Source organism: Solea senegalensis, linkage group LG18, assembly GCF_019176455.1.
Source record: "Solea senegalensis isolate Sse05_10M linkage group LG18, IFAPA_SoseM_1, whole genome shotgun sequence".
Classification (NCBI taxonomy): Eukaryota; Metazoa; Chordata; class Actinopteri; order Pleuronectiformes; family Soleidae; genus Solea; species Solea senegalensis.
The window spans coordinates 8,506,440-8,533,002 of NC_058041.1; the positions used below are offsets into that span (position 1 = coordinate 8,506,440).

General features: G+C 43.0%; 3 protein-coding genes across 6 annotated transcripts in view; 1 reads left to right on the forward strand and 2 right to left on the reverse strand.

The window, feature by feature from the left end:
* Positions 1-2,830, reverse strand: part of ppp1r9bb (protein phosphatase 1, regulatory subunit 9Bb) — a 17,985-nt gene extending 15,155 nt beyond the window's left edge. For both annotated transcript variants that reach the window (XM_044013687.1, XM_044013686.1), the window contains exons 1-2: positions 2,732-2,830; positions 934-2,490 (exon numbers count right to left, since the gene is read on the reverse strand). In XM_044013687.1, the coding sequence (XP_043869622.1) occupies positions 934-2,385 (1,452 nt within the window). In that variant the 5' untranslated portion in view covers positions 2,386-2,490; positions 2,732-2,830. The remainder of the gene's footprint in view (positions 1-933; positions 2,491-2,731) is intronic.
* Positions 1-9,205, forward strand: part of sgca (sarcoglycan, alpha) — a 16,789-nt gene extending 7,584 nt beyond the window's left edge. For 2 of the 3 annotated variants that reach the window (XM_044013690.1, XM_044013689.1), the window contains exons 3-12: positions 5,303-5,431; positions 5,533-5,684; positions 6,266-6,332; positions 6,429-6,627; positions 6,710-6,878; positions 7,364-7,572; positions 7,721-7,747; positions 8,330-8,509; positions 8,638-8,664; positions 8,798-9,205. In XM_044013690.1, coding sequence (XP_043869625.1) covers positions 5,303-5,431; positions 5,533-5,684; positions 6,266-6,332; positions 6,429-6,627; positions 6,710-6,878; positions 7,364-7,572; positions 7,721-7,747; positions 8,330-8,509; positions 8,638-8,664; positions 8,798-8,804 — 1,166 coding nt within the window. In that variant the 3' untranslated portion in view covers positions 8,805-9,205. Of the gene's footprint in view, positions 1-4,626; positions 5,059-5,302; positions 5,432-5,532; positions 5,685-6,265; positions 6,333-6,428; positions 6,628-6,709; positions 6,879-7,363; positions 7,573-7,720; positions 7,748-8,329; positions 8,510-8,637; positions 8,665-8,797 lie in introns of those variants that run through there. The other variant, XM_044013688.1, reaches the window with a different exon arrangement.
* A 1,375-nt stretch (positions 9,206-10,580) lies between these two features.
* Positions 10,581-26,258, reverse strand: col1a1b (collagen, type I, alpha 1b). Its single transcript, XM_044013683.1, has 51 exons — positions 26,032-26,258; positions 24,511-24,705; positions 23,957-23,985; positions 23,692-23,727; positions 22,907-22,999; positions 22,428-22,496; positions 22,268-22,312; positions 22,065-22,118; positions 21,740-21,793; positions 21,477-21,530; positions 21,282-21,335; positions 21,116-21,169; positions 20,954-20,998; positions 20,776-20,829; positions 20,619-20,663; positions 20,472-20,525; positions 19,682-19,780; positions 19,517-19,561; positions 19,330-19,428; positions 19,167-19,220; positions 18,953-19,060; positions 18,651-18,704; positions 18,358-18,456; positions 18,194-18,247; positions 18,011-18,109; positions 17,756-17,809; positions 17,609-17,662; positions 17,442-17,495; positions 17,274-17,327; positions 17,024-17,068; positions 16,823-16,921; positions 15,807-15,914; positions 15,565-15,672; positions 15,175-15,228; positions 15,014-15,067; positions 14,630-14,737; positions 14,298-14,351; positions 14,135-14,188; positions 13,870-14,031; positions 13,650-13,757; positions 13,389-13,496; positions 13,228-13,281; positions 13,015-13,122; positions 12,859-12,912; positions 12,625-12,732; positions 12,490-12,543; positions 12,233-12,340; positions 11,867-12,149; positions 11,586-11,770; positions 11,253-11,495; positions 10,581-11,139 (listed from the first exon to the last, which is right to left on the reverse strand). The coding sequence occupies exons 1-51, from the start codon at positions 26,111-26,113 to the stop codon at positions 10,993-10,995; spliced, it is 4,350 nt and encodes a 1,449-aa protein (XP_043869618.1). The 5' UTR covers positions 26,114-26,258; the 3' UTR covers positions 10,581-10,992.
* Between the last annotated feature and the right edge of the window lie 305 nt (positions 26,259-26,563).

Below are 26,563 nucleotides of genomic sequence, written 5' to 3' on the forward strand. Positions count from 1 at the left end.
ATAGGAGATCACGCTTCTTCTTTATTTTTTATTCTCTTGCTAACACAAACAAAAAACACTCCATTAGTTGTTCAGCTCCTCATAAGCTGCCACCAACCTTTCACTTTCACTGGCCACAGCAGAGTACCCACTTCTCTAAAAACGGGGCTAATTATCCGGGCCTTTTTTTTTTTTCTTCCTCCTACTCCCAACAGACAATTATTTACAGAAGCAGTTCCTTCTACATTTTCAGACAAGTATCTCTGTTGCAGATCTTTAGATGCCCACGTCGGCTGCACAGTAGGAATGCAGGACTATCTGTGAAGCTGCGGCGGCAGGGTATTAGCTTTGTGTTCAAAACGGGGTCAAATCAAAACGTCAGCATCATTGCTACACCAGCAGAGGTTGAGTGAGTTCATTGAAACAGCTGACAGCGTCACTGGCTGTGACTGTATCATCAAGCTAAAGATCAAGTTCAACCAGCCAAAGAAACTGGATGAAACACAATCTACCCACGCCAGAATACCAGACAATTCTACAAACCAGAAATCAATGGCTCAGCCTTATTAATACAAATTATGAAGGCAAAGAGTCACTGCTTTTGTCTTCATACAGTATATGCATTATGATAACATTACATGTTCTCCAGTTTCCGACCATAGTCCAAAAACATGCAGAGTTTAATTGGACACTGTGATTGTTTATCTATTTTTGCCCTGTGATGGACTGCTGACCTGTCCATGATGTACGCCGCCTTTCGCCCATTGTCAGCTGGGATTGACACCCCCATGACCCTCATGGTGATGATAAAGCAATAAGCAATAAAAAATACATAGTCAACATAAAATGATATATAATAACCCAGTTAATAACTCATTTTTGAGCCTGGTTATTTGTTGTACTGTCGGTAACAGACAAGAAAAAGGGGGGATGAGTCATTTTTAAAACCCTCACCTTGATTGGCTCTATGCTGAAGCAAATCTTCCTGGAGGTGGGTGGACTCTCCTCCTCAGGCAGCCCAGTGATCTCCACACAGCTGGACTCGGGCTCATAGTGGTCGTCAGCCTCCGCTTCCTCCTCATCCACCTGGCTTCCTCCAAAGTCCTCACCGACTGCGCTGTAGGCACTGATATCCACAGAGTCACGGCCCGACTGCTCCTCCCTGAGAGTCCTGTTGTCGTCGTCCTCGGGTTCTCTGGCCGTCTCACCATCCTGCACAAGCACCTTGCCATGCTGCTCTGCAGCAGCTTCCCCATTCTCCATAGAGGTGTGGATGTCACTTTGCAGTGATGTTCTGGTTGGCTCCTGTTCCCCAGGGTGTTCCTCAGTTTTAATCTCAGGTTTTGCCTCAACACCTGCATCTGAAACAGTTTTTTTAGTATGTTCTCCTACACCACTGGAAAATTCAGTAGTTGGGCCACTTTGTCCCCCATTAATGTTTTCAGATGGGAGAGTCACCCTCCCCCTTGGGGCCCTTGGAGGCCCCTCTTGGTCCCTCTGATTGCTTGAGTCGTCCTCCTGGTTGCCTGCTGCAAAGGCACAAGCTCTCTTTGTGATTATTTTGGAGTTCAACACACCTACCTTGGCGCTGACCCCTCTTGAGGGAAGCGGCGGGGTGGAGGAGAGGCGGTGGAGGTTGTTCCGGAGCTCGGCTGCCCTTTCAAACACGGCACTGAGCTGGCTTACTGTGGGGGACACCGCCTCACTGGTGTCCAGACTGTCCAGGGACTCTGTGCTGCCATTGAAACGAGACACGTCCAACCTGCCTTCCTGGAAGCCAGAGGCCTTGTCTGTCTTCAGCAGGACTCTGGTGGTGGCCAGCTTCTCGTGCTTCTCCAGCTTCTCTAACTTCTCCTCCTTCTCCTGCCTCTCCTCCTTCTCCTGCATCTCCTGCATCTCCTCCTTCTCCTGCATCTCCTCCTTCTCCTGCCTCTCTTGCTTCTCCAGCTGCTGCTGCTCAAAGATGCGACGGGTCTCCTGCAGCTTGGAGTAGCTTGGCGACGAGGCCCGCTGGTTGCCATTTTCAGGTTTGGTGTCGAACTTGCTGACGCGCTCGGACACGGTGGAGCCGAGCTTCAGCAGCGCGCTGTGGTCCACGTTCTCGTTCAGACTCCCGGCTCTGGGGAGGGACAGACGCACTGCCTTGTCTGCGCTCTTGGCTCCCTCCTCTCCCTCTGCATCCGCCGGGGATGTGGTCTGCATCTGTTGGAACATGTTTTTGATACGGTGCACGTTGGAGCCATACCTGCGCCCCCGGGGCCCGTCCTGCAAATCTCCGTTCGCAGCATTGTCTTTGACGGGCTTCAGGGCCTGCATCCCCGCCTCGTATGCGTTTCTGTGCGGGGATGGGCTCCTGAGCGTGGAGCCGGAGCCGGTGCTCTTGGATGTGGATTCGGTCTTCATCATGGTCGGTCAGTGGATGCTCAGCGACGGCATGTCTACGTTCTCAACTCCCGCTGGCAAATCCGTGTGATCCACCAAGCGGCCGACAGCAGCGAGGTGGCGCCCAGACTGAACACCGGCAGATGGGGAGAAACAAAAACAACAGATCGCGTTAAAGGCCTGCTCGCATCCGCTGCAATTCTCGTCCGATGCTGCGGAGAAAGTGTGCACGATGCATCTGTCATTAGCTCGCGTGCAGCTACACAATGAAACCCTCACGTTCACCACCGTTATTTGCACAAGTCAGACAGAAATATTTGCACAGAAGCAGTGCGCGCGGATTTGCCGCAGCGGACGACAGATTGCTTACGTTTAATCCCTTTTTACAGGCAGCATCATTTTGATCTCTTCATTCTATGAGCTGCAGATTTCTGGTCCTTCTCTGTGAGCAGCGGCCGACTGCTGCTGCTGCTGCTGCTGCATGGACGAGGGAACCTCTGGGTCCTAGTGCCCATCGCTTAGCATCTGCTCTGTGACAGTCCGCAGCATCACGTCCTAATTATTTATCCTTCATGCAAATTCATCAAAAACATTAAAAAAAACCTTGTATAAAATATCTAAAATGGATACTTGAGTAAAAGTACAAGTATCTTATCAGAAAATGACTTTGGTAGAGGTTATTACTTAAATATTACTTCAGTAAATGTCTTAAAGTATATGACATTTAATGTATCAAAAGTGGTACAGTTGTCTTTCAACTGGGAGGTTGTGGGTTCAATTCCTGTCTCTGCTAGTCTATATGTGTCCTTGAACAAGACACGTAACCCGATGTTGCATTGTGTGAATGGCACAACTATAATGTAAAGCAGCTCATCAAGACTAGAAAAGCTCTATATAAATACAGACCATTACCAGCCACTAACATGTAACAAATATATTTGGAGGACATGTAAAAGTAAAAGTTGCTAGAAATGTAAATAACAAAGTAAAGCACAGACACAATTTTGTACTCGAGTACAAAGTATTTGTACTTTCTGTTGTATTACAACACTGCATGCAAGGAGTGGGAAATAATTCAATACCGATATAATACATCAGGGTTTTATAAAGACGTTAACTGGGATACTTCACCTTTCACTCTGGAGCAAAACTCAAACTTTGTCTGACATTTATTGAGACAATTGTCAGCATCTGAACATTTTGTATTCTGATAAGGGTTTTGCCAATATTTTCTTAGCTGATATTGAATATTATCGATGCCTTTGTGGTGTTTTTTTTTAGTATAAGTTTACTTTCTTTTTCTCCCACTGGGTCCAGTTGTCCAGTCTGCCTTATATTCTTGTTCAGTTCATAATGTATTATAATAACAATATAATAATAAAGTTGTTATTCCAGTATACAAAATACTTAGACTGGTGTATATCACTGGTAAGATTCAGTAAATCAGTGATTCCCAATGAGGGGGCCAAAACCTGGGAACCTGCTGTTAGATGTTGTGAGTTAAGGCTCTGAGGGAAACCTGACGAAAAACGAAACCAAGCTTTTATTTATTTCAACAAGTTCTGCAGCAATACAAAGTGGGAGTTTGGGCACCGAGAGCTAAGGTGTACAAAGGGAAAACAAAGGCAGAGACAGTGAACTAACATTAACTTCCACAAAACACCAATTAAGAAGATGTTCTGGGACCACATTACACAATAAGTAATAATTAACACACACAAAAACAAATGTCTTTGATCACTCAGCAGTCTCACATCAAACATAACACTATGTTGCTTCCTGCGTTCCGTGTCTGTGCTGACAGATCCATGTCACATCATCCCTGACCGTAGACTAAGCATTTCCTTTTCTTTGTGGATGGGTTATGTGTGTGTTTACCCACAATGCCTTAGTTCCACCACAAGGCCAAAACATTCATGCAGCTGTTGTCACTCTCCAGGAAGAACCACTTGAGAGTCGTCGTTGTTTCAGACTCTTAATCTCAGAGTAGTCGAGATTACTCGAGGTTGAAGGACACAACCAGAGCCATGTTGGCTGAAAAAGACTGAAAGGATGCCCGTCACTTTTCATTTAGACAACAGCGCCATCTAGCTCCCTGATTGTGTTGTTTGACATGTAAACCTGACAACAGCGTGAATGAGGTTTGAACAGTACAGTGGTAAAATGAGAAACCATAATTATTTTATAAATCTTTGGGAAAGCTGTTTAAAACAAACGTTTTTATTGTTATTCATTTTATTCTGCTCAGGAATGCAAGTAAATTACTATAATTTAACCAATATATAATAACATGCTTTTAGTATTTTTTCAGGGTTTTGTTTGTAAAGCAGTAAATTGGAAAATACATCACGCACGCACTCATTCATCTGACATAGAGTGAAAGGTGGGATATTACATACTAAAACTAAGCAAATACGCCACTGAGCATCAATTCAATTCAAGCAATAATCATCTTAATAATGATAATAATTATTATTTTGTAATATATAATTTGCCGTGGAGTAAATCAAGAGATACTCCACATTCACAGACTCACAGACTCACAGACTCACCCCTCCCGGATGTTATTAGGTGTGTGAGGTAAAAATAGCCACTGACGTTTCCTTTGCTGTGAACAAGCCCCTTACCACTTGGTTCTGTCAATCAAAAGTCAAAACAAGATGGCAGGCTGCAGGAGCTGGTTTTTCTACTTTACAGGCAAGTTTACTCCAGAAAATGTACTGATCTTTATGTAGTATGGCAATTCCCCTGATATATTATCACATGAGTGTTTTTTAATGTCTAAACATTTGGTGCTAATGTCAGACATCAAGGACTGTCGGCCTGTTGCTGTAAAATAACATTAAAGGTTGTGTGTTGGCACACTAGTCAGTTTTTGTCCATTCAGAATCATCCATTCTTTGTTGTTTGTTTGTTTGTTTGTTTGTTTTGCTGTTTGCAGTTTGTGCTGTCGGTGTGTTTGGGGCCAATGCAGAGATCAAATTTACCATTCCTGTTGGGAGGTTATTTACATACGAGCTGATGAGAGAAACTTTCCAGAATGACTTTGAACCGTTGTCAAAACTCTACGGTAAGAACCCAAATTCACCCCTTTTATCATTTAAAAAAACAAAAAAAACAACTTTGTATAAATATGTGTTGTCTCTGGTCTTCTGTGTGTGTGTGTCAAAGCCGGTCGCTTGTATGATGATGCCATGACATTTAAGTGCAACAGGCAGAATTACCCAGACCTCCCAGAGTGGCTGCGCTTCACCCAAAGGCACTCGTATGATAACGGCTTCCTGTACGGCACGCCAACATCTCCAGGGAAAAGTATAATTGAGGTATGAAGATGTCATTTGCACCAAAAGTGGCACAATCTTGAAATATATATGCCTCTGTCAGAATACCTTTTCTGTGCCAATAATAGATGGTCTGAAAAAATAAGCAGCCGTCTAAGACACTAGAGGAAAATATCAGGTTGTGTTGTCACATCCTCACAAAGAGCAATGCTTTGGTTTTCTCTCCCGAGTACAACAGACATTAAAGACACAGGAAGAAACCTGTGAATCTCTTGAAGTAGAAGAGAGACACTGTACTTTGTCTCAGTCAAACAGACTGTACTACAGCTTAACATATGGATGTGACCACATTTATTTCAAATAGTTTATTAGACACAGGACCAAAGTCAGTCTACCTCACGGTTATACATGTAATAGGTTTGGATTTTTCATTAGTTTCATCATTTCCTTGGGTTCCCCCTCTTGATTCAAAGTGATATGTCATATTAATTTTTCTTGAATTGAGGGCATTCTGACAAATGTAAGGAATTACACAACGGACAAAATATCTGTATTTTGAAAGCTGCAAGCGTCACAAGGCAATAGTGAAATAATATCCATGGATTGTGAAACTCTTCTTCCAGGTCTATGCTGTCAACAAGCGCAGCTACGAAACAGCCAGGCAAATCCTCGTCATCAAAATAGTTCCAGGTGTGTGAGGTTTACATTATACCACGAATGCACACCAATGGTCGCCATAACCATAACCATAACCAGTCGCTCTTACATCACTGCTGTCACTCACAGAGAAGATGTTGCCATACCAAGCTGAATTCTTCATCAAGCTGAGGGAGGTTGAGAAGGTGCTGCCCTCTTCTGTCCAGGATGAGATAAAGCAGGATTTACAGAAGCTGTGGGACACTGAGGCTTTGGAAATTGTTAATGTTACCAACGCCCTTGACCGTGGCGGCCGAGTTCCCCTCCCCATTGCAGGACACTTTGAGGGGTAACAATGAGAGCTATTTCTGCAACTCTGTGGTTTGGATTCAACACTGTGCTGCGATTGTTAATAACGTCTTCTGCGTCAGTGTGTATGTGAAGGTGGGGTCTGAGCAGTACTTCTCAGACTGTCTCCTGAAAGTGCAGTCGCCAGGATACCAGAGGCAGTGCTCAGCAGAGGCCAAAGTCAAGATCCCCGGAGGCTGCAACTTCTGCAGCATTCCCAGCAACTGCATCACCTGGTGTAAGATCGAGCTGGTGAGGCCTGAACACACACACATACGGTCATATATGTGAATTTTGATCAGCATATACACAGTGTGATATGTATAAAGTAGCATTTAGTGTTAGTGAGTAACGTGTTAGAGTTGCAAAACGATTTGGGGTGAGTGCTGAAACGGGAATAAACCAGTAAATGAGAATAGTCACAAACCACCCATACCTTGTTTTCAATCCTTATTCTTTAGCTTTTAAAGCATGTATTTGTTTATCTAACGTGACAAAATGAGACAAAATAAGACATTTCTGTTTTACTGATTATTTGATCATGTTTTTCTTGAATCAGATACCTGAAAATAACGACCAAACTATTATTGTTCATATATATATACTCTGACCTAATCAATGAATCGATTAATCATTGTCGCTTTAAATGTTATAGGTGATTAATCACCTAAATTCTAGTTGATAAAAACAGAAAAAAAAAGATAAACTCTGGTGGCTCCACTCTTTTCTCCCTGCAGTTTGATTTAACAAAGCAGGAGCCGTCTCCACCCGCTCCCACAGTGGGCTCAGGGATACTGGAATCAGGAGGTGACTTCAACCCTCCGGAGTCGCCTCCGAGCAGAGATTACATCCCAGACTACATCGTGACAGTGATTGTGCCCCTGATCCTCGCCATCATCCTGTGTCTGCTGCTGGCCTACATCATGTATGGCCGACGGGAGGGAGTGTATGTACTCTGTTTTTCATCTTTTATTTAAATAAAGTAAACCAAATTGCTATCTTACTCAGTCATTGATGAAGACAAAAGATTACCTTTTTTTTGTTAAATCAATGTCCCTCACTGATCCCAGTGACATTTTCTTCTTTTTTTGTAGTGAAAAACGGAACGGAAAGACAAACGAGTAAGTACTCTTTTTACTCAGTTACATTTGGTTGACAGCAGTAGTAACTATTTACTTCGTAGATTGAGATTGTTTCCATAAATCAAATGAAAAAAAAAATGGCGAAAACTGTTCAATAATTGCTCCTAAAAGTGTAAATGTGTAAATGCGTGCTTTCTTATATTTGTGGCTTTGTGAGGACCAACAAGCATATAAACCATTCGGAGTGAGGACATTTTTGGAAAGGGAGGACATTTTGTCTTGTCCTTACATCTTTAAAGGGGTTTTTCAGAGTTAAGACCTGGTTAAGACCAGTTCAGGTTAGAATTGTCTTTAGGTAAGGGTTAGGGTTAGGCATTTAGTTGTGATGGTTAAGGTTAGGGTAAGGTAGGGTGTGTTATAATAATAATAATAATACCAAGTAACAATTGTCAGTTAAATGTAGTGAAGTACAAAGTTCAACATTGGAGTTGCAATGAATTAGATACACTATGAAAATTGGTTTGGTTAAATACCTCAGGTAAGTACACCTTAACACACATAACAGCATGAGACAAGTCAAAGTGTAAAAACCCATGAATGTGTGGTCCTGTTTGTTTGCAGAATCCAGCTGTACCACCATCACACCATTCTCGACAACACCGATGAGCTGAGGAACATGTCGGGAAACCGAGGTGTTTCTCCACCCCTGTCCACACTGCCCATGTTCAACAGCCGGACTGGAGAGAGGGCTCCACCGCTGCACTCTGACAGCCCCACCATCCCACTCATCATGGCACAGCAGTAAGAGCCTCATCCACACACATGCACTGTGCCATCATCAGCAGCATTCAACACCTTTGCCTCTCAATTTGAGAAGAGAAATCAAGTTATCGTTAACATGTCTCTTTTTTTGTCTCCTGTTTTTGTAGCGATCCCTACAGTGACACACTGCCCAGGTAAAATCACTTATGGGGCGTCTATCTTCAACTGTTTTTTTTGTTTATTGGGTTTTTTGTAATTTAATTTTTTGTTTCTAATTCATCAAAGATATTAAACAACAAAGACTCATTGCGTTGTTTCTTCTTGCAGAAAATAAGAGTGACGACGTGCCATTCATGCAGTTGTTTACTGCCAGTTTTACATTTGCAGTGGAAAGTTGTGTTTGTTTGTTTTGTTTTTTTTTGGTTCTATTAACATAATTTCAGTGCGCTTATTTACTCTTATCTAGCATTTGTGATTGTCTTTACTCCTTCACCTGTCACTACTACTACCACTACTGCTGATAATAAAAAATATCAAAAGCCACATTTATTTATTATTTATTTATTTATTCGTTGTACCTGTGAACAGAGCCTACAGAGTCCAGGGTTGCTCAGAGAGTAGATAAAGTTTATACTCACCATTTTTGAGAGGCTTGGTATCTTGAGCAGACAACAACGGCAGGATGTCTTTACTAAAGACAAAGGCTTAACCCACTGTCTTTACCGTCGACAGACATCAGAGCTGTGCAGTATGAGAAAGGATGAAGATATCTTCATCCTGTAGATATCTACAGCAACGTTTTTTACCCAGAGTTCCTTTGCTATTCCATCCTGGGTCATTTTCAACTCTTCAGGCAGCTTCAGTCTTTTTCTTCAGTCTTTATAGAGGCTGCCGTTGCACTGACAGTCCAGGAGGGGTCACTGTTGTACCTTCTTGTGTTTTGGGACTGTCTGGATTTGACACACATCTCCTCTACTCTCCAGCGATCATCCTTGTTATGCAAATGAATGTCCTTATTTCAAGAGTGTGGAAATGAAAACAGGAAAACATGTGATGGGGAAACATAGCTAATAAGTATAACTATTTTGTTAGTAATTCAGCAGCTACGAAAAGCTAGATTGGAGTCTTGGATACTGGCTTTGTTTTCACTGCTGCTTAATATAAACCTATTCCCTGCAACTGTTGTGGAACAGTTGGATTTTGAACCTTCTCTAACTGTATTTTACCACCAGAGCTGGAACATGTGTGGTCTCCTGAGGTCTCTGAGGGTGGGAAACACTGCATCCTTGTATCTCCCCAGTCCTATCTGACCTCGGTTTCACAACAGTTGCAAGACAGGACAGTGAAAACTCCGCCACTGAGTAGACCACTTCACATGCTTTATTTCAGCACCCAAAATAATTAAAAACATCTTGATTTATTATACATGTACAAAATAAGTACAGAATCTTTTCTTTTAAACCATGAAAGGGGTCTGCTTCAAATTATTTTTTAAGAAACCCTTCGACATCAACAAACAACATAAACAACATGGTGGGAGATGTGTGCTGTTTTTTTTTTCTTTTAGTGAAGAGGAGTTTTCCACAGGGGCAAACAGACAGAAAGGTCAATACTGCACAAACGGGCAGGGGAATGAGTACCAGAGTCACTTGCTTTTATCTACAAAGACATGATTGCATGCATTACATCTGCAGTGATTGCCTTTTCAAAGGACCTCTGTCATCAAACCAACACTTAAGAAGAAAACAATTGCACTGCATAGACAACAAGAGAATGAGTCAATTTTAGTAGCACCAAAGGTTCTGCAGACATTAGTGGCAATAATTACAGTATGACAGGGAACGTCTCACCATCAAACACCAATAACTGGACCTCTTTGAGTTGTAATAGCACCTTTGAATGGATTTAATTTGCCAAAATAGACTTGTTGTGTAAAATGTACCCTTGTCGTTTAAGAAAAAAAATAGGGGTGACTTCTTGATATGAGGTAGCCATCTACATATTGCAATGAAGGTTAGCTTTGTCGTCTTTGCTCATTTGACGGTCACATTTGTCTGAGCAACGTTCAGGTGTTTTGTTGTTCATGAATTTAGAACAAGAAGACACTTCACACTTTTTACAATTTATTTAACACCAGAAAAATGGTACATATCACTTGTTGTTTTCAATGTCCTTCTGCAGTGGTAGAAATTGGCAAAAGTCACCTGTGTTTTCGTCGCATGTGGATTTTTTTTTTCTCAATCTCCAGGGGAAAATTTTACACAAGTATATATTATATTCTTGTTGCCAGTGGAAACAAAAGATTCTTTTTAAAGTGTCCTTGTGGCTGGTTTCAGTTGAAGTAGCAGTCCCAAAAAAACTTCTCATGAGTGGGAAAACACAAACACCGTCTTCAGTAGAGTGGTTTTAAGCATGTGGACCAATGGCAGCCGAATGAGTTTTGAATGCATAGAAAAAAGGATTTAGAGATGACTGCTAGAAAAAAAAACAACAAATGTCATGTCCATATTTCTTTCATTTTTTTACAAGAAGCAAACAGGGCCAACTTCAACGCCAAATTCCTGATCAGATGCACCAACATCCATAGGAGCAATGTCAATGATGGGCAGGCGGGATGTTTTTGATGTCTTGTAGTCGATGACTGTCTTGCCCCATGTGCCAGTGTGTGACTGTGGAGAAAAGGAAAGAAGGAAACTTTAGCTCGGAAAGGTTATTTATACACACATGCTGCAAAGGTTTTGAGGAATCCATGTAAATGTCCAAATGTCCATGGCAAACTCACCGTGCATCCATCCTCGCTGACGCTGTATGTGAAGCGGCTGTTGCCCTCGGCTCTGATCTCGACATCATTGGAGCCCTGGAGAAGCATGGCCTTCTTCAGGTTGCCAGTGGCGGCGTCCATGTAGGCAATGCTGTTCTTGCAGTGGTAAGTGATGTTCTGAGAGGCCTGGTTGGACATCAGGCGCATGAAGGTCATCTGGATGTTGACATCCTCGGGATCAGCTCCATCGGTGCCATACTGGAACTGCGTGGCGAAGAGAGGAGTTACAGAGATGTTATTGTCACTGACTTAATTGTACTGCGCACTGTCTGATCTTCCAATTAGTTTTCTCACCTGGAATCCACCGGTCATGGACTCGCTGAACCAGACGTGTTTCTTGATGTTCTTGCTGAGGTACCAGTTCTTCATGGGGATGTTGGACTCACTGGGGTAGATGCAGGTCTCGCCAGTCTCCATGTTGCAGTGGACCTTGATGGCATCCAGAGGAGATCCCTGGTTGGGATCAACCCAGAAAGAGCCTGTAATGAGAGACGGACAAAAAACAGTGTGAATCAGAGCTTATCCTCCTGTTATACTTGATCTAAAGGCTCCAGCAAGCTCTGAACTGCACTCACCGCTCTTCCACTCAGGGTGGCACATCCTCAGGTCACGGCACATGCGGGCAGGGCTCTTCTGGGTACCGTCGGGGCTGCGGATTTTCTCAACCCTCTGAGACAGGGTCTTCAGGGTGGTGTCAACCTCCATGTCGCGATCGCGCATCATGTTGGGGTCGTCAGCGCGGTAGTGGCCGCCACGGAAGTGATCGGGAGCCTTCTCCTGAGCTGGCTGGCTGATGAAGTCAAATCCACCACCGGGAGCTCCAGGGGGTCCAGCAGGTCCAGGGGGTCCAGGAGGACCCTGTTTGAAGATACCAAAGGCTTATAAGTTGTAGCCACATTTACACGTCTGCAGAAAGTAAAAGAGAAAGAAGCACAACTTACAGCAGGTCCCATCTCTCCATTGCGACCGCGAGGTCCAGGGGGTCCGATGGGTCCGGGCAGACCATTCATACCATCCTTACCAGGGGCACCATTGCTTCCAGAAGGTCCCTATCGAACAAAAGCCAATGAACATTCAGTGAGGGAAAATATCAATTCATATCAGTTCATGTGTAAGAGCTGTATTATGATGCACTGTATATTGTCCAGATTCTCACACACAGATTTTTCTCCTGGGTCAGTTAGAAGATCTTACTTACTCTTGGTCCAGCGGGTCCATTGACACCAGCGGGTCCTCTCTCTCCAGCAGTTCCCTACAGGCAGATGAGAATGTTGATATTAAACCTTTCATGTTGTGGGATGCAGGAATGAACACATTTGTGAGGTTTACTTACAGCAGGTCCGGGCAGACCCTGCATGCCACTGAATCCTCTGTGTCCCTTGTGGCCTCTCTCTCCAGCCTCACCAGCCTCTCCTCTATCTCCCTTGGCACCAGCGGGGCCCTGAACAAAGCGAGGGGTCAGATTTCCATCTCATGTTCACGCAATCATCAACACAGACAGTTTGCACTGATTTCAGAACAATGTGAATATGTGTCAGTGGTACATATTATGTAGTAATGAACTTACAGCAGAGCCACGGACACCAGCAGGGCCAGAAGGACCAGCGGGACCAGCAGGGCCCTAGTGGAGAAGGGAGAGCAGGGAAAACAGATTGCAGTGAAAAACTTAATCTGTCATCAGTTAAAAATTTCAGTAGTTTCAATGAGAAGGACATGGACTTACAGCCTCTCCACGTTCACCAGATTTGCCAGAGGGGCCAACATGTCCGGGAGCTCCAGGAGCACCAGGAGCTCCAGGGGGTCCAGCCATACCGCTCTCACCACGGTCTCCCTATAAGAGGAACAAATCTTGAGTGAGATAATTCTACGTAACAACAAATGTTTTGTATTTAAGTACAATTTGAAGCTGAAAATTACACAAGAGACAAAATGTTACCTTGGGGCCAGCGGCTCCATCGCGACCAGGGGCGCCATCGTGACCAGCAGAACCCTATAGTGAAGAAGCTTGATGGTTAGAAACCATTTGCTAGGCAGGTTTGTGAGTTTGTGTGAATGGCAGATGTCAGTATAATGACACTGCAGGTTCAGGCCACCTACCTCACGACCAGCCTCTCCGGGAGCACCAGAGAGTCCAGGAGGTCCAGCAGGTCCAGGGGGACCACGCTCACCAAAGGGACCACCAGGTCCCTGCTTTCCAGGCTCACCCTGAAAAACAACAGCAGAGATCAATAATCTGCAGTAGACAAGGTAGTGTTAGAAATGATGTGTGGAAGTTCTACTTTTATGTGCATGAAAAAATGTAGCCCACAGAGTATACAACATGCACTTTGACCATAATGTACTCAGGAAAATACTTACACCAGGTCCAGGCAGACCAGAGAAACCACGCTCTCCACGCTGTCCGGGGAGACCTACAATACCACGCTGTCCAGCAATACCTTGGGGTCCAGAGGTACCAGGGGCACCCTGCACAGAAGGACATGGTCAGTTATGTACATAAAAAGAGTTCACAGCACCATATTTTATGCTGTCAAAAACCTTGACAGAATGTGTTTTCACAGTTACGGCAGGCACTCACAGCAGGTCCATCGGAACCAGGAGATCCCTTGTCTCCACTAGGTCCAGGGGCTCCAGCAGCACCAGGCTCACCGGGACGACCGGCGGGGCCAGTCTCACCACGGCCTCCTCTTTGTCCATCTTTGCCAACAGGTCCAACGGGGCCAGGGGGTCCAGCAACTCCCTGGAAGCAAAAGAGGAGTCAAACCATTCAGTCAAAGCTCTACTGAAGGACGTGATGGTTATACAGAAAGAGCCTGGAGACACAATTGCATTTCACTACTTACAGAGGGGCCAGGGGGTCCAACTCTTCCACTAGGTCCAGGGAAACCAGTAGCACCCTACATGCACACAAACAAACAAATCACATATTACAATGAAAAATGCTTTGCTAATAGTGACAGTTTCATCTTTATTTCCAAATATAATACACCATGTTAAGATACTTACAGGAGATCCAGCACCACCACGAGAACCTTTGGGTCCAGGAGGGCCAGCATTTCCCTGTTAACAGAGACGTAATGACAAACATTGAACTCCCAACTTTTACTGTAGCACAACTAATCACAAAATAGTCAAAATCACAAGTCAAATCAAAAGATGTTTTAATTATTTGATACGGATAAACTGTGTGACAAAACAGTTTTATGAGGCGATTTGAACATACTTTTTTTGTGAAAATAACAGTTAACTAAAAAAAGATAATCAGCCATACCAAAAATAATCACAGCTGCTTGCAACTCTAGATGATATCCGTGTCTTCATCTCAAATGTGGACCTACCTGAGGACCAGCAGCTCCAACAACTCCAGCGGGTCCAGGAGCACCAGCGTCTCCCTTGGGTCCGGTGTCACCAGTCTCTCCCTTGGCACCAGGCTGTCCATCAAGACCCTGAATTTGGAGCGCAAGAGAAACGACACAAGTCAAGTCAGCTCAAATCCAAAGTGAGTGGTCATGATTTCACATGAAGTGAAAGAAAAAAAAGTCAACTTGGGGTCAAATTAAATTAAACTCAACATTAGATTAAATTTCTCTCTATTGATCCCACACTGGGAAATATAGATAATTGACAAATACAAAAAAGGAATCAGTAAATTAACATAGTAGTAAAAATACAAAAAAACATCTACTCTACATCAACATCTCAATCAATTATTGACTACTTACAGGAGGTCCAGCAAATCCAGCAGGTCCAGAGGGGCCACTCTCTCCACGCTCACCCTGTCCAACGAATAATGCAAGTCTGAAGTTAATACATTATTTATTGTGGAGCTCTATGTTATTTACTTTATGTGTTGAATTAGGTGCATTATTGAAAGTGAAATTACAGGGGAACCACGAGGTCCAGTGGGTCCAGAAACTCCGGGAGCACCACCCTCACCCTAAAACCAGAGAGAAAAGAGAGAGGGTGCTTATTGACTTTATTTCTATCACATACAGTGTACAAAATAGATGCATCTCAGTAACAGGAAAGATGCTTTCTACCAGATTTAGCTACTAGTTCATTAGTTGACAATGACATTGCTTAAAGGAGAGACAATGCTTCTAAAACCAGATGGCTGCATTCATTCATTCATCTATTTCTAGCAGTATATGTGAATAAAAATACTGTAATACTGAACTGTAAGTGGCAACAGACTTGATTTAACTTGAGACAATAAAATTATGAATCTGCATCGGTGTAATTTGTAAAAAGACTATGTTGTTTCTTGACTCACCTTCTCACCCTGAGGACCAGAGGGTCCAGGGACTCCAATGGGACCGGTCAGACCACGAGCGCCATCTTTGCCAGCAGCGCCATCGCCTCCCTTGGGACCAGCATCACCCTGAGAGAAGAACAAGGTTATGACGGCCACTTGGGATGAACAAAAGAAAACTTTACCCACTGGTTACAAGACTATGAAACTATGTTAACTGGACTTTATGAACCACACGCATAAACGTTTGGTTGAATACTCACTCTCTCTCCCTTGGCACCGGGCATACCACCAGCTCCGCGCTCACCAGGCATTCCCTGCATACCGGCAGGTCCAACACCACCGGGGGCGCCGTTGGCACCGGGCTCTCCCTGCACACAAACACAAAAGCATTAATAATCACATTAGCATTCACCCATGTTTCAATCAAATCAGCCACCAGTGAACAATCCAGTGTTTGTCTGCACTGGTTTTGTTGATGATGGTCAATGATTTATGATATACAAAAAAATAAAAAAGAAACAAAAATGATTTGGCATTGTTAATTATTGATTAGTTTACTGTAGTCTTGTGCCCAACCTGCACAACAGATTTTTGTTTTTACCTCCATCTGTAGTGGAGGGTGAAATAAAGCGTTGACATTATAGTTTATGTTCTTCCCCTCTACTTATGATGCCTCTGCCTAACTAGATTTAGTGAAAACCGTTAAGAAGTAGCCACAGATTATGCTGGTTGTTCAAAAACAAAGCAATCTAAGAGGTTATGCCATTTATTATTGCAAATGGGTTAGAAAGCAGTGAAGTGATTGAGCATTTAAGAATGAGGGAAAAAGATGATCTGTCATTTATTTATTACTAAATTATTATTATTCAAATCCCATAAATTATGTGAATATGAGAAATGTTGTTTCAAACTTTTGTTTCTTTCTTCTGTTCACCTCATGGATTTATTTGTTCCAGCCAACATAACATTCTTGGATATAGGAACATGTTACATAATCACTGATAAGGAGATTATATTCTACAAAATGATGAACCCCATAACAAGATAGTATTTTGATTTGCTCAGCTTTGTGTGCTGGAGTCAATAATAAAGTATTATATTCTAATAAAACACTGGTTAACCTATGTTGTATAGTGTCTTTTCTCAAGGAAACTGATGCTTAAAATAGATTAAAAAGGGGAGATTTATTTTTCAGTGAATGGCCATGTTGGCTGTAAAATTACTGTTTCTCCATCTTAAAAAGTACTTTTTTTAATCACAACTTTTGTTAACCCACCTTAGCTCCATCGCTACCAGCAGGGCCAGGGGAACCACGGGGTCCATTAGGGCCAGCGATACCAGGAGTACCACGCTCACCAGGGAAACCTCTCTCGCCCTAAAAGATAGAGAGGACATATCAGTCACAGCCATTTGGCCTGAAGACGAGAGGAACAGTGTTTACTACTCGTGATGACAATGCTGCGTTTCTGAGACTCACTCTAGGTCCAGATGGGCCATGGGGTCCAGCCTCACCGGGAGCACCCTGAGGGAGAAAAGGGAAGTGGAGAACGTTATTGTGACTTCTAATTAATGATGTCAATATGATGTGTGCTGAATCTCTCACAAGACTCGGAGAAATCACAGAATTTTGTTGACAAAATATTTAATCTTGAGCGATAACCCTCCTGAACTGTAACAATATGTGTATTTGTGTATGTGGTTCATAACATTAGGTGTGTGGCTCTTACCTGCTCACCAGGCTTGCCAGTCTCACCAGTAGCACCTTGGGGTCCAGGAAGACCCTGCACAAATAATTACGATGTTTAACATTAACATGATTAACATGCATATATAGTCAAAGTGTAGAATTTTATCAAAGCTCAGAAATACATAGCAGTGAAGGTAAAGAAACCTACCTGGAATCCAGCAGAACCAGCAGGTCCCTGCTCTCCCTTCTCTCCAGCAGGTCCCTGAACAGAGAGAATTAAACTTAATGAACCTTTGAACATACAAAATAATGGGGGGAAAAAGTGAAATAATAAGTCACAATATGTGTCTCAGGCAAAGCAGATAAAATACGTACAGCGGGGCCAGAAGGTCCAGGAGCACCAACATCACCATCTTTGCCAGGGGCACCCTGTGAACAAATACATTAGCAAAACCAATTAGCCTTTTAGCTTTTCCATGGGAGTTTAAATGCTATTGTTTGGAAATACACTGAAGTACTTACAACAGCGCCAGTACCACCAGTGGGTCCTCTCTCACCAGCTTTACCCGCCTCACCCTGTCAAAAACAACAAGGTCCAATTATTACCAATTATCAAAAACTACAGTTTTTACTGATCAGTTTCAATATAAACCTACTTTTAATGTACATAAATAAAATTAATTTTTCATGCCCATAGCTATGTAAATGGTGACCTTCTAGAGTCATATTTGTACATTTGAAAAGGAAATTGAACGTGTGGATATTCTGTTGACTTACAGAGACTCCCTTGGGTCCAGGGAATCCCATAACTCCAGGCTGACCTCTTGGTCCAGCGGGGCCAGGTGGTCCAGGGCGGCCATCTTGTCCAGCGGCACCCTAATGATCATTAAGAAAATGATTGATTGCAGCTCCTACACGAGGAAGTCACTAGTATCTGATGCTACTGGAGACTGTACTTACAGAAGGTCCAGCTTTGCCATCAGCGCCAGTGCTGCCAGGGCTACCAGTCATACCCTAAATAAAAAAAGAGAAAGAGTTTTTTTAAGTGAGATTAAATGCACAATGACAGAAAACCTATTGGTGTTTAATCAGCTCAGATTAAAGAAATATGCAGTTGCACTCACCTTGGATCCAGGTGCGCCAGGAGCACCGGGGCTTCCAGACTCACCAGTGGCTCCTTGAGCTCCCAGAGGACCGGGGGAACCGCGCTCACCAGGGGCTCCCTGTCACACAAGAGAAAAAGAGTCAACACTAACCTCCACAGCATTAATGCATCTAAATGATCCATATTTAAATCTATGCTAATAGCTATTTTGGGAGGTTTGAATATATTGGGAATAAGGACGTCACTTCCCAGTTTGACAGATGAATTACTGACCTGCCTAAAGATCAACTGAAAAAAGTGGAAAAAGCTCACCTTGCCACCAGCAGGTCCATCAGTACCAGGGAAACCACGAGCACCAGGGGAACCCTAATGAAAAAAAAACACACCATGTCACAAACTGTGATATAAAAGCTCAAGTTTAGGGCTGAATCCCCCTGGGAATATAGCAGAGTTTTTACATTATCAGATTGTTGCATCACTAAATAAAAATAAACGGCGACCCACAATTTATGTGTTTGTTTTTAATCTCCCCCTCAAATTAGTGGTAACTACAGTGGAAGTTTCTTTTCTTTCTTTTTTTTAGTGTTTGACAACAAAAGAGGTATATAGCTTACGCGCTCTCCAGGGGGTCCACGGGCTCCAGCACCACCGGGCTCTCCGCGAGCTCCTCTCTTTCCCTCCTCACCAGAAGGACCAGGAAGTCCCTGAACTCCAGCGGGACCCTGGGATTGAAAAAAGTGAACAGCATTCAAAATATCTCCATCTCAAGTCATTTGCTAAAATCTTTCAGACGTTTGATTAATTCAGTCATGTGTTTCTGAAACTTACAGGCTCTCCCTTGGTACCAGGCTCTCCCTTAGATCCAGGGGCACCAGGGTCTCCCTGTTGACAGAAACACACAGGTTATTAATGTTATCTTGTCTTTATAATACTGGATAATGATGTATGGTCACACCAAAACTCCAAATTCACAAATGAATTGTTGACTCACATTGTTACCCTTGGGACCAGGAGCACCAAGACCTCCCTGAGCTCCAGCAGGACCACGAGAGCCGGGGAAACCAGGAGCACCAGCAATACCAGCAGCACCCTGTTTGGATTGAGTATTAAATTGTCAGAATACTTCCAACTGGAGAACTTATTTGCAATAAATATGATCAAAATGTGTTCATACTTACAGGAGAACCCTTGTTACCAGGGGCACCATCAGATCCTGGGTTTCCCTGATGAAGGAGGAAACACATTTAAACAGTTTAAGATGAGCAATTGTTGTTGTTTTTTAGTTTATGATGTTAATCTGACAGTGTGTAGACAAGTTTCTAAACAGTGGAGTGTCCACTCACAGCAGGTCCAGCAGGGCCAGCGGGTCCTGGGTTACCAGGCTCACCACGGGCTCCCTGGGGTCCCTCGGATCCACGAGATCCTGGACCACCAGTCTCTCCCTGTGGAAGGAAGCAACATGATCTCAGAACGCTGCACTGACATTGTGAGTAAACCCTTCCTGGTAAACACTGCTTATTTCATTTCATGTCCAAACTGCATGTAAATTACATTAAGTTATATGTCATCCTGTTGTATTGACATTCATGTCCAAAATTATTTTTAATTTTGTTTTTATTTACAGCTGCTAATAAGATATTTGAGTGTCAATATAATTCTGGTGTTGAAAGAGACACCATGTATCCACACTATTACTGTAATATTCAAATGTCTCCTTCTTCTCCTGGTTCTTAAAACAGCTCAGTTGTTCATGACTTAATAATAATAATTGAGCATTACAGGAATTTAAAATGGTTTGATACCAACAGGGAGGCGGACAACATTAGAAGTCCAATGATGCCATCTGGTGGCTACAGTGTTCACTTGTAGCGTTGCCTCGGAGACATTTTGAAGAGTGTAACTGCTTTGTGAAATCAGTTTTGTATTGTTTCAGCAGGGATTCTTCTACAAATGCTCAAACTCTACAGCCTAAGCAGGGTGACGTGGCTAGTTCACGGCCCAGGTTTCCAGCTCATGAGCAACAACAGTGAGGTGATGGGAGCAAATGTGGTAACCTAATCTAAGCATTATCAACTTAGCATGACAATTAAAGTGTCTCTTTTGATTTAATGATGGCAGTATTGCGACACTTACCTTAGCACCAGCACCACCGGGGAAGCCAGGGGCACCAGCGGGTCCAGTAGGTCCCTGAAAAATAAAGAGAAGTAATGTCAGGCAACAGTTTCGACCCATAAAGAAAGAAAGTTAACAATATTGCCTAGTTTCTAGCATATTACTCACAGGAGGTCCAGCGGGACCAGAGTTTCCATCATTACCACGAGCACCCTGCAGAGGAAGAGATCAATGTCACATGCAATTTTGCAACTAATTATCATAAATTTGCTCCAGTTTCTGTATTTTGAATTTTCACGAGCAAATCATGGATGAGATTACTTACAGAGGGGCCAGGAGCTCCGGGGCGACCTCTCTCACCAGGAAGACCACGAGCACCCTGAAAAAGGCAAACAAAAAGTCCTGTTGACAGTGCTGTAACATTTTTATACCGGCTTTCTTTTATTAATTAATAGAATTAGACCCAAAGGGTTGCAGTTTTAGGGTTAAGATGAAACACGTACCATTATTCCGGGGAGACCATTCTCTCCAGAGTTACCGGGCTCTCCCTATTGACAGAAGAAGGCCAAAAAAGATTAGCATTAGAGGTTGTGGTTGAGAAGTGAAATAATGGTGCTATCTATGTTCCTGCTTTGGTGAGGAGAAAGCGCATCCTGCTGCCTCACCTTAGGGCCAGCGGGTCCTGTGTCTCCCTTGGCTCCATCCAGACCACTGAAACCCTGTGGGAAAATAATAAAAAATAAGCATCATAATGCTAATTATAATAATTACCTACTCATAACGACAAAAACAATGCATTTAATATTCAGTGTTCTTCTCATTTGCACTCACTCTGTGTCCCTTGATGCCGGGGAGTCCAGGAGTTCCGGGGAATCCACGAGCACCCTGCACAGACGAGGAAAACCAGATCAATAGCTGATCTTCAAAAACAAGCCTCACTTCCTACTGTTCTAATGAGTCAGTCTTGGATCATTATGAAAATTGACCAGCTCTTCATCTTCTTTTGCTTAAAAAGATCTCACTCACCTGAGGACCGGCGGCTCCACGCTCACCGGGGCGTCCAGCTTTGCCGGGCTCACCCTGTTGAGAACACACAGAGAGGAGGTTAGTGCGAGTTCAATTCTATCAATATAAATCTATTTGGTGTTAAAATGACAACTTTTTTTTTAGCCATGTCTTTCTGTACATTAGGCATGAACATAACTGTTTAACATCCCTACAACATGCCTCAGAAATAAGGACAACAATCAAAAAAGGACGGGAAGGAAAATGATCAAAAAGTCACGTACATCATCTCCGTTCTTTCCAGGGGGGCCAGCGGGACCACGTGAACCCATGGGACCCTAAAGACAACAACAAATGACTGGATTAGCACCAAACTAAAGCTGATCATTCATTATTTTGTTGTGGGTAATGAGCAGAGGCTGCATCAGGCACCAACACATCCATCGTCAGCGATTATGACAGGAAGTGGAACACATAGCACAGGACGTAGCTTGAGAAGTGCTACAGTCAAGTATACTTAACAACTAATTAATAAGAAGCAGTCGATTCATGTAGGGTGTGTGTGATCGATGTGTTGCACTTGTTTAGGAAAACATTTTATATACTCACAGAAGCACCAGGCTCACCGGGCTCACCAGGGGGTCCAGTGAAACCCTGAGCACCCTGAAAGACGACAAGAAAAATAGATCAATATGATGTGAGCACACTTCTCTTTTTCTATATATATATATATATATATATATACATAATTATGCATTTATCAGCATCAGTGACAGGAATTATAAATGTTGTAATTGAAGTGATGTACTTACACTGGAGCCAGAGGGTCCAGGAGGACCACGAGGACCCATAGGACCCTGGTGAAAAGGACACACACAAAAAAAACCTTTAAAATATCTTTATATCTATTTTTATATCTAACATTTAATATTGAATATTTAGCAGCTGATTTTAAAAGAAAGGGTTACATACCATTGGGCCAGGTTGAGCTGGACCGCTAGATTTGGAGTGGTCAACATAGCCCATTTGAGGAGAGAAGTTCTGTGAGAAGAGACAGAGAATTAGAGCTTTGACACTTATGACTAGTGAGTTACTGTAGCACACAAACACAACATGTTTTTTCTCCTTCCACAGTGTTTGATTAATAGTTTTGACTCACATGTGTAAGTGTAAGACTTCTATTGAGGGAGATGAGGGAATAAACTCATGCTGGCATTGTTTGACTATGTGATGAATGCCAGGTATTTAATATCTTCACGACACCTGATTCTCAGGTGAGCTATCCACACTCACAGCCCACAAATAAACAAGATGGTATTAATAAGGGACAGCCTTAGAGTTTGGAGTTAGATTATGATGGATTAAAGTTCATTTAATCTGCCATGAGTTATAAAGATGTACTTTATCTGGCTTCAATCACTTTATGGGTTTTCTGGCTTAGTGATACTTACTCCGCCAAGGCCGGGTGGGCCAGGGGGGCCGGGTGGGCCAGGCAGGCCAGGCTGTCCGTCGAGTCCATCGTTGCCAGGAGGACCAACTGAACCCTGTGGAGCAAAATAGTCTTTTTGTCAATTTGGTGATAAAATAGTTCATAGCAAGTCATGATTTAAACTCACGTGATCTATATTCTTTGTAGAGGTGAGTCGTAACCAAAAAAAAGTTGATATTTCTTTTTAATTCTTATTTTTAAGCTCATCTTCCTATTGTTATGTGTTCATTAAATGGGTGTCATCGTTTTTAAGCACATACGTGGCATGTGGCCTTTGAACTTTCAATGACCTGTTGACCTTGTGACATAACTATCCAAGGTTGTACGCAAAACAGTTATGTCAGAATCAGTGCATCACAAAGCAAGTACGTGTACAATTTGAGTAATAATTACAAATACAAGTACAATTTGTAATTGTTACAATTAGTAACAAGTACAAATCCCAGGATATCCCATTATACTATGTTGCAGTACGCATATATGCATATATACACACATATATATGTATATAACATATTGTGATCATATCATTAAACCTACACAATGAAAACTACAAAATGCAAACACTGATGTGTCATTTTTGAAGTCCTCTAATTTGTTTATAAACACAAGTTTGCTTGAACCTTGTTCTTTTTCCACACATATACATATTACAGTCGTCATTTAAAACATATTTGCATCTAGAGACAGAAAATGTATCTTAAAAAGTGTTGATGATGTGGAGTGTTCAAGTGAACCGGAACATACCCTGTCCCCCTTGGGGCCAGTGGTTCCTTTGCTTGTCTATGGAGAAACAGAAAAGAAATTGACCGTTAGACCGTGTTGCCATGTTTTCAGCTACACTGTGAATACAAATGAGTAATCCTAAATTAAAAACATGGTGTAATAACAAACTAAACTGGGCCATGTCTGCATCTCCAAAGAGATTTATGGATTATGGAGACTAGAGCTCAGGCCCAGTCTAGACATGCATCATTTTCAGTATTTAGAATTTAAAAAAAGGGCAAAATACCTCCTCAACGATAGGTCCATCAATCATTCCTACAGAACCAATAGAGGAAGAGAAAATGTCAACACCTTTGCTCATTTATGAGTGACACAATGATACATTATTTACGAAAATAATGTGAAAGTGAGTGTGTTTGGATTAAGCTATTTACAGCAGCAATCACTATGTGCAGTTTGACTAAGAATCAAGAGCCTGCTCATTTGTCCCTAAATCGTCTGCCACTGAAACTGTGGAAGTATAAAGGTTTATAGATATATGTAACACGTGTAGGTCATGTTGCTGCCTGCACAAGCAGGCATGACGAGAATTTAACAAAAAATCACCAAAAGACCAGGTGTAATCCACGGTTAAAAAAATGTATACTGACATTTAAATTAACAAAAGGTAAATCCAAAGCGACTGAGAATCCTCTGGCAAACAGGCAGCTTTAGGGGCCAAAGAGTCCAAAGAGCCATGGATGGTCAGATGCAGGCGAGGTAAGGGCACTAGGTGGCGCCAAAAATCTAATTAACCACATGTGATGCAGCGGGAGGGGAGATCAAATCAAGGTGTTGTACCCTCAGAGTCGGGGCAGATAGGGCAGCACTCTCCGTCTGGAATGATGGGATCAGCGCAGTCGGATGAATCCTCACAGATCACATCGTCGCACAAGACGGTTCCACTGTCACAGACGCAGATCTGGCAGGGCTCTGGTTTCCAGACGTCCTTGTCATTGTAATTCTGTCCGTCTAACGTGCAGCTGTTGAATGCACCTGGCAGAAGAAAACAAAGGTACGTTTGGTTAACATTTGACAGAGTTTAATGTGCGGAGGTTACAGTTTATTTGGCGTAAACTAAACGCAGTCAACTGTCACTGATTGATTGAAGTGTTTCTTGGGGCCAAATCAAAGCAAATGTAACATATGTTCCCCTGTGGCAACTCTTGACCTTTCTGTTATTTAAATCATTGTCATAGAAAGCACACAACCAGTCTTCTGACTGTATCTGGATGTGCCACAGTCATGAAAACAGGCTGATAAGGAAAAGCATCAATGGAAAGCATGCGTTTGTTGAATGGTTTGAGAGCAGAAGCGGAGCTGCAGTCATCAGGGAGTGAAACTAAAAATGTTGTGGGAAGTGTTGGCCCGCGCAAGGTCACAATACATGACATGACATGGTGTGCAGTGGAACTCAGTGCTCACTGCTCCAGTGCACGGTCAGATTTTTCACTCGGGGCCTAATTGCATTTCGCTGCTGGATGAGTGAGTGGTGGGGGGCCTTAAAGGTGGGGACATAGTAGTACCAGGCTTTGCCACAGAGAGGCGCTGCACGCCTGCAAAAGCGGCCCTTCCGCACCCTTCTCTCTCTGTGTGATGATTAATTAGTGTCTAGACCCTTTTTCACTTTTGACGTCAGGCTTTAGCGATTTTTCCAGTGCTCCCCCATCCCCTCCTCCAGGCAACAAAGTTGCAGGAAAAAATGAGATTTAATGCACTGTGATGTTCATCAAAAGCTTTATTCATTTAACCACATAAAAGTAAGAAAACTTTTACACGGTCAAGTGTTATTCCTCATCAAATTTGTTTTCACACTTTTATGGTAAAGATGGAAGAATCTACAGATCTCAGCTCATAGTGCAACTTTTTTTCTAAAACTGACTCCAAATATGACAGGATTTAGATGGCGTCGAATGCATGTGCATATTTCTTTTACTATAAATTATTTCAGTGCTTGTGCGCTCCTTCAACTCTCATTGAACTCAATGGATCCTGTCACTGCGCGTCTGCTTCCCTCAGGTTGTCGCGCTCCTGCAGGAGGACGCACATTGAGCATGTATCTGCACGCCAGTGAGGGCATCAGTCAGTAAAGAAAATCCAGGCTATACATTCCTATTCGCCTCCGGGTGTCCGTTTAAAAAGACACTAAAAACGCCTCACTGAGTAACAACTTTCCCCCATCACTGCCCACTGGAGTCAGGGATCCCACAGAGGCAGACACATCCCAGTAAACTGCTCAGCATCCTTGCGGGCTATCCACATCCTGAGGGTGCCACAGTCCCAAAAACAACCCAAAAATCAATGTTTGAAAGTGATACTTACTATCATCCTCGCCTTGACCTCTCACCAAAAGCACTGATGCGCTGAGCAAAAGCGCTAGCCGAATATCCACAAAGCTGAACATGTCTAAATATTAGACATGTAGATTCTCTGCGGTAATGGGGAATCCTCTGTTTCTCCTCAGACACCACTCATACAGGGTAGGGTCCGGTCTGTGCGTAACTCCAATCCAGACCCTAGCAGAAACTCCCTACTGCTTAAACAAATGACTTAGCTTGGCTTTTATATGCCAGAAGTTTTGGGGAGGTCCCGTGCGCAACACATATCTTGTACATGTTCAGATGGCAGAGTCCCACCTTCACCAGAAAGAGGGGCCGTCTTAAAACATCTGAAACAAGTTCACGTTTTAGCTCTAACGTGGACGATGAGCGCACCAGTCATTTACGCACCGACTCTTCGCTGTTTCAGACGTGTTGTCTCATCCTCCTTTGCGCGATGGATTTTATAATTGAGACTTTTGTTGTTTGGCGTTTTGTGCCGCTGAACTGGTTTTTAATCGTTTGGACTTTGGATT

Coding starts and splice junctions, on each gene's coding strand:
- col1a1b (XM_044013683.1), bottom strand. CDS start 26,113: ATGTTCAGCTTTGTGGATATTCGGCTAGCGCTTTTGCTCAGCGCATCA. Junction 19,429..19,516: donor CTGGTAACAAGGGTTCTCCT/GTAAGTATGAAC, acceptor CAATCCAAACAG/GGTGCTGCTGGTATTGCTGG. Junction 14,032..14,134: donor TTGGACCCCCTGGCCCCTCT/GTAAGTAGTGAA, acceptor TTTTGCTTCCAG/GGAGTTGCTGGACCCCCTGG.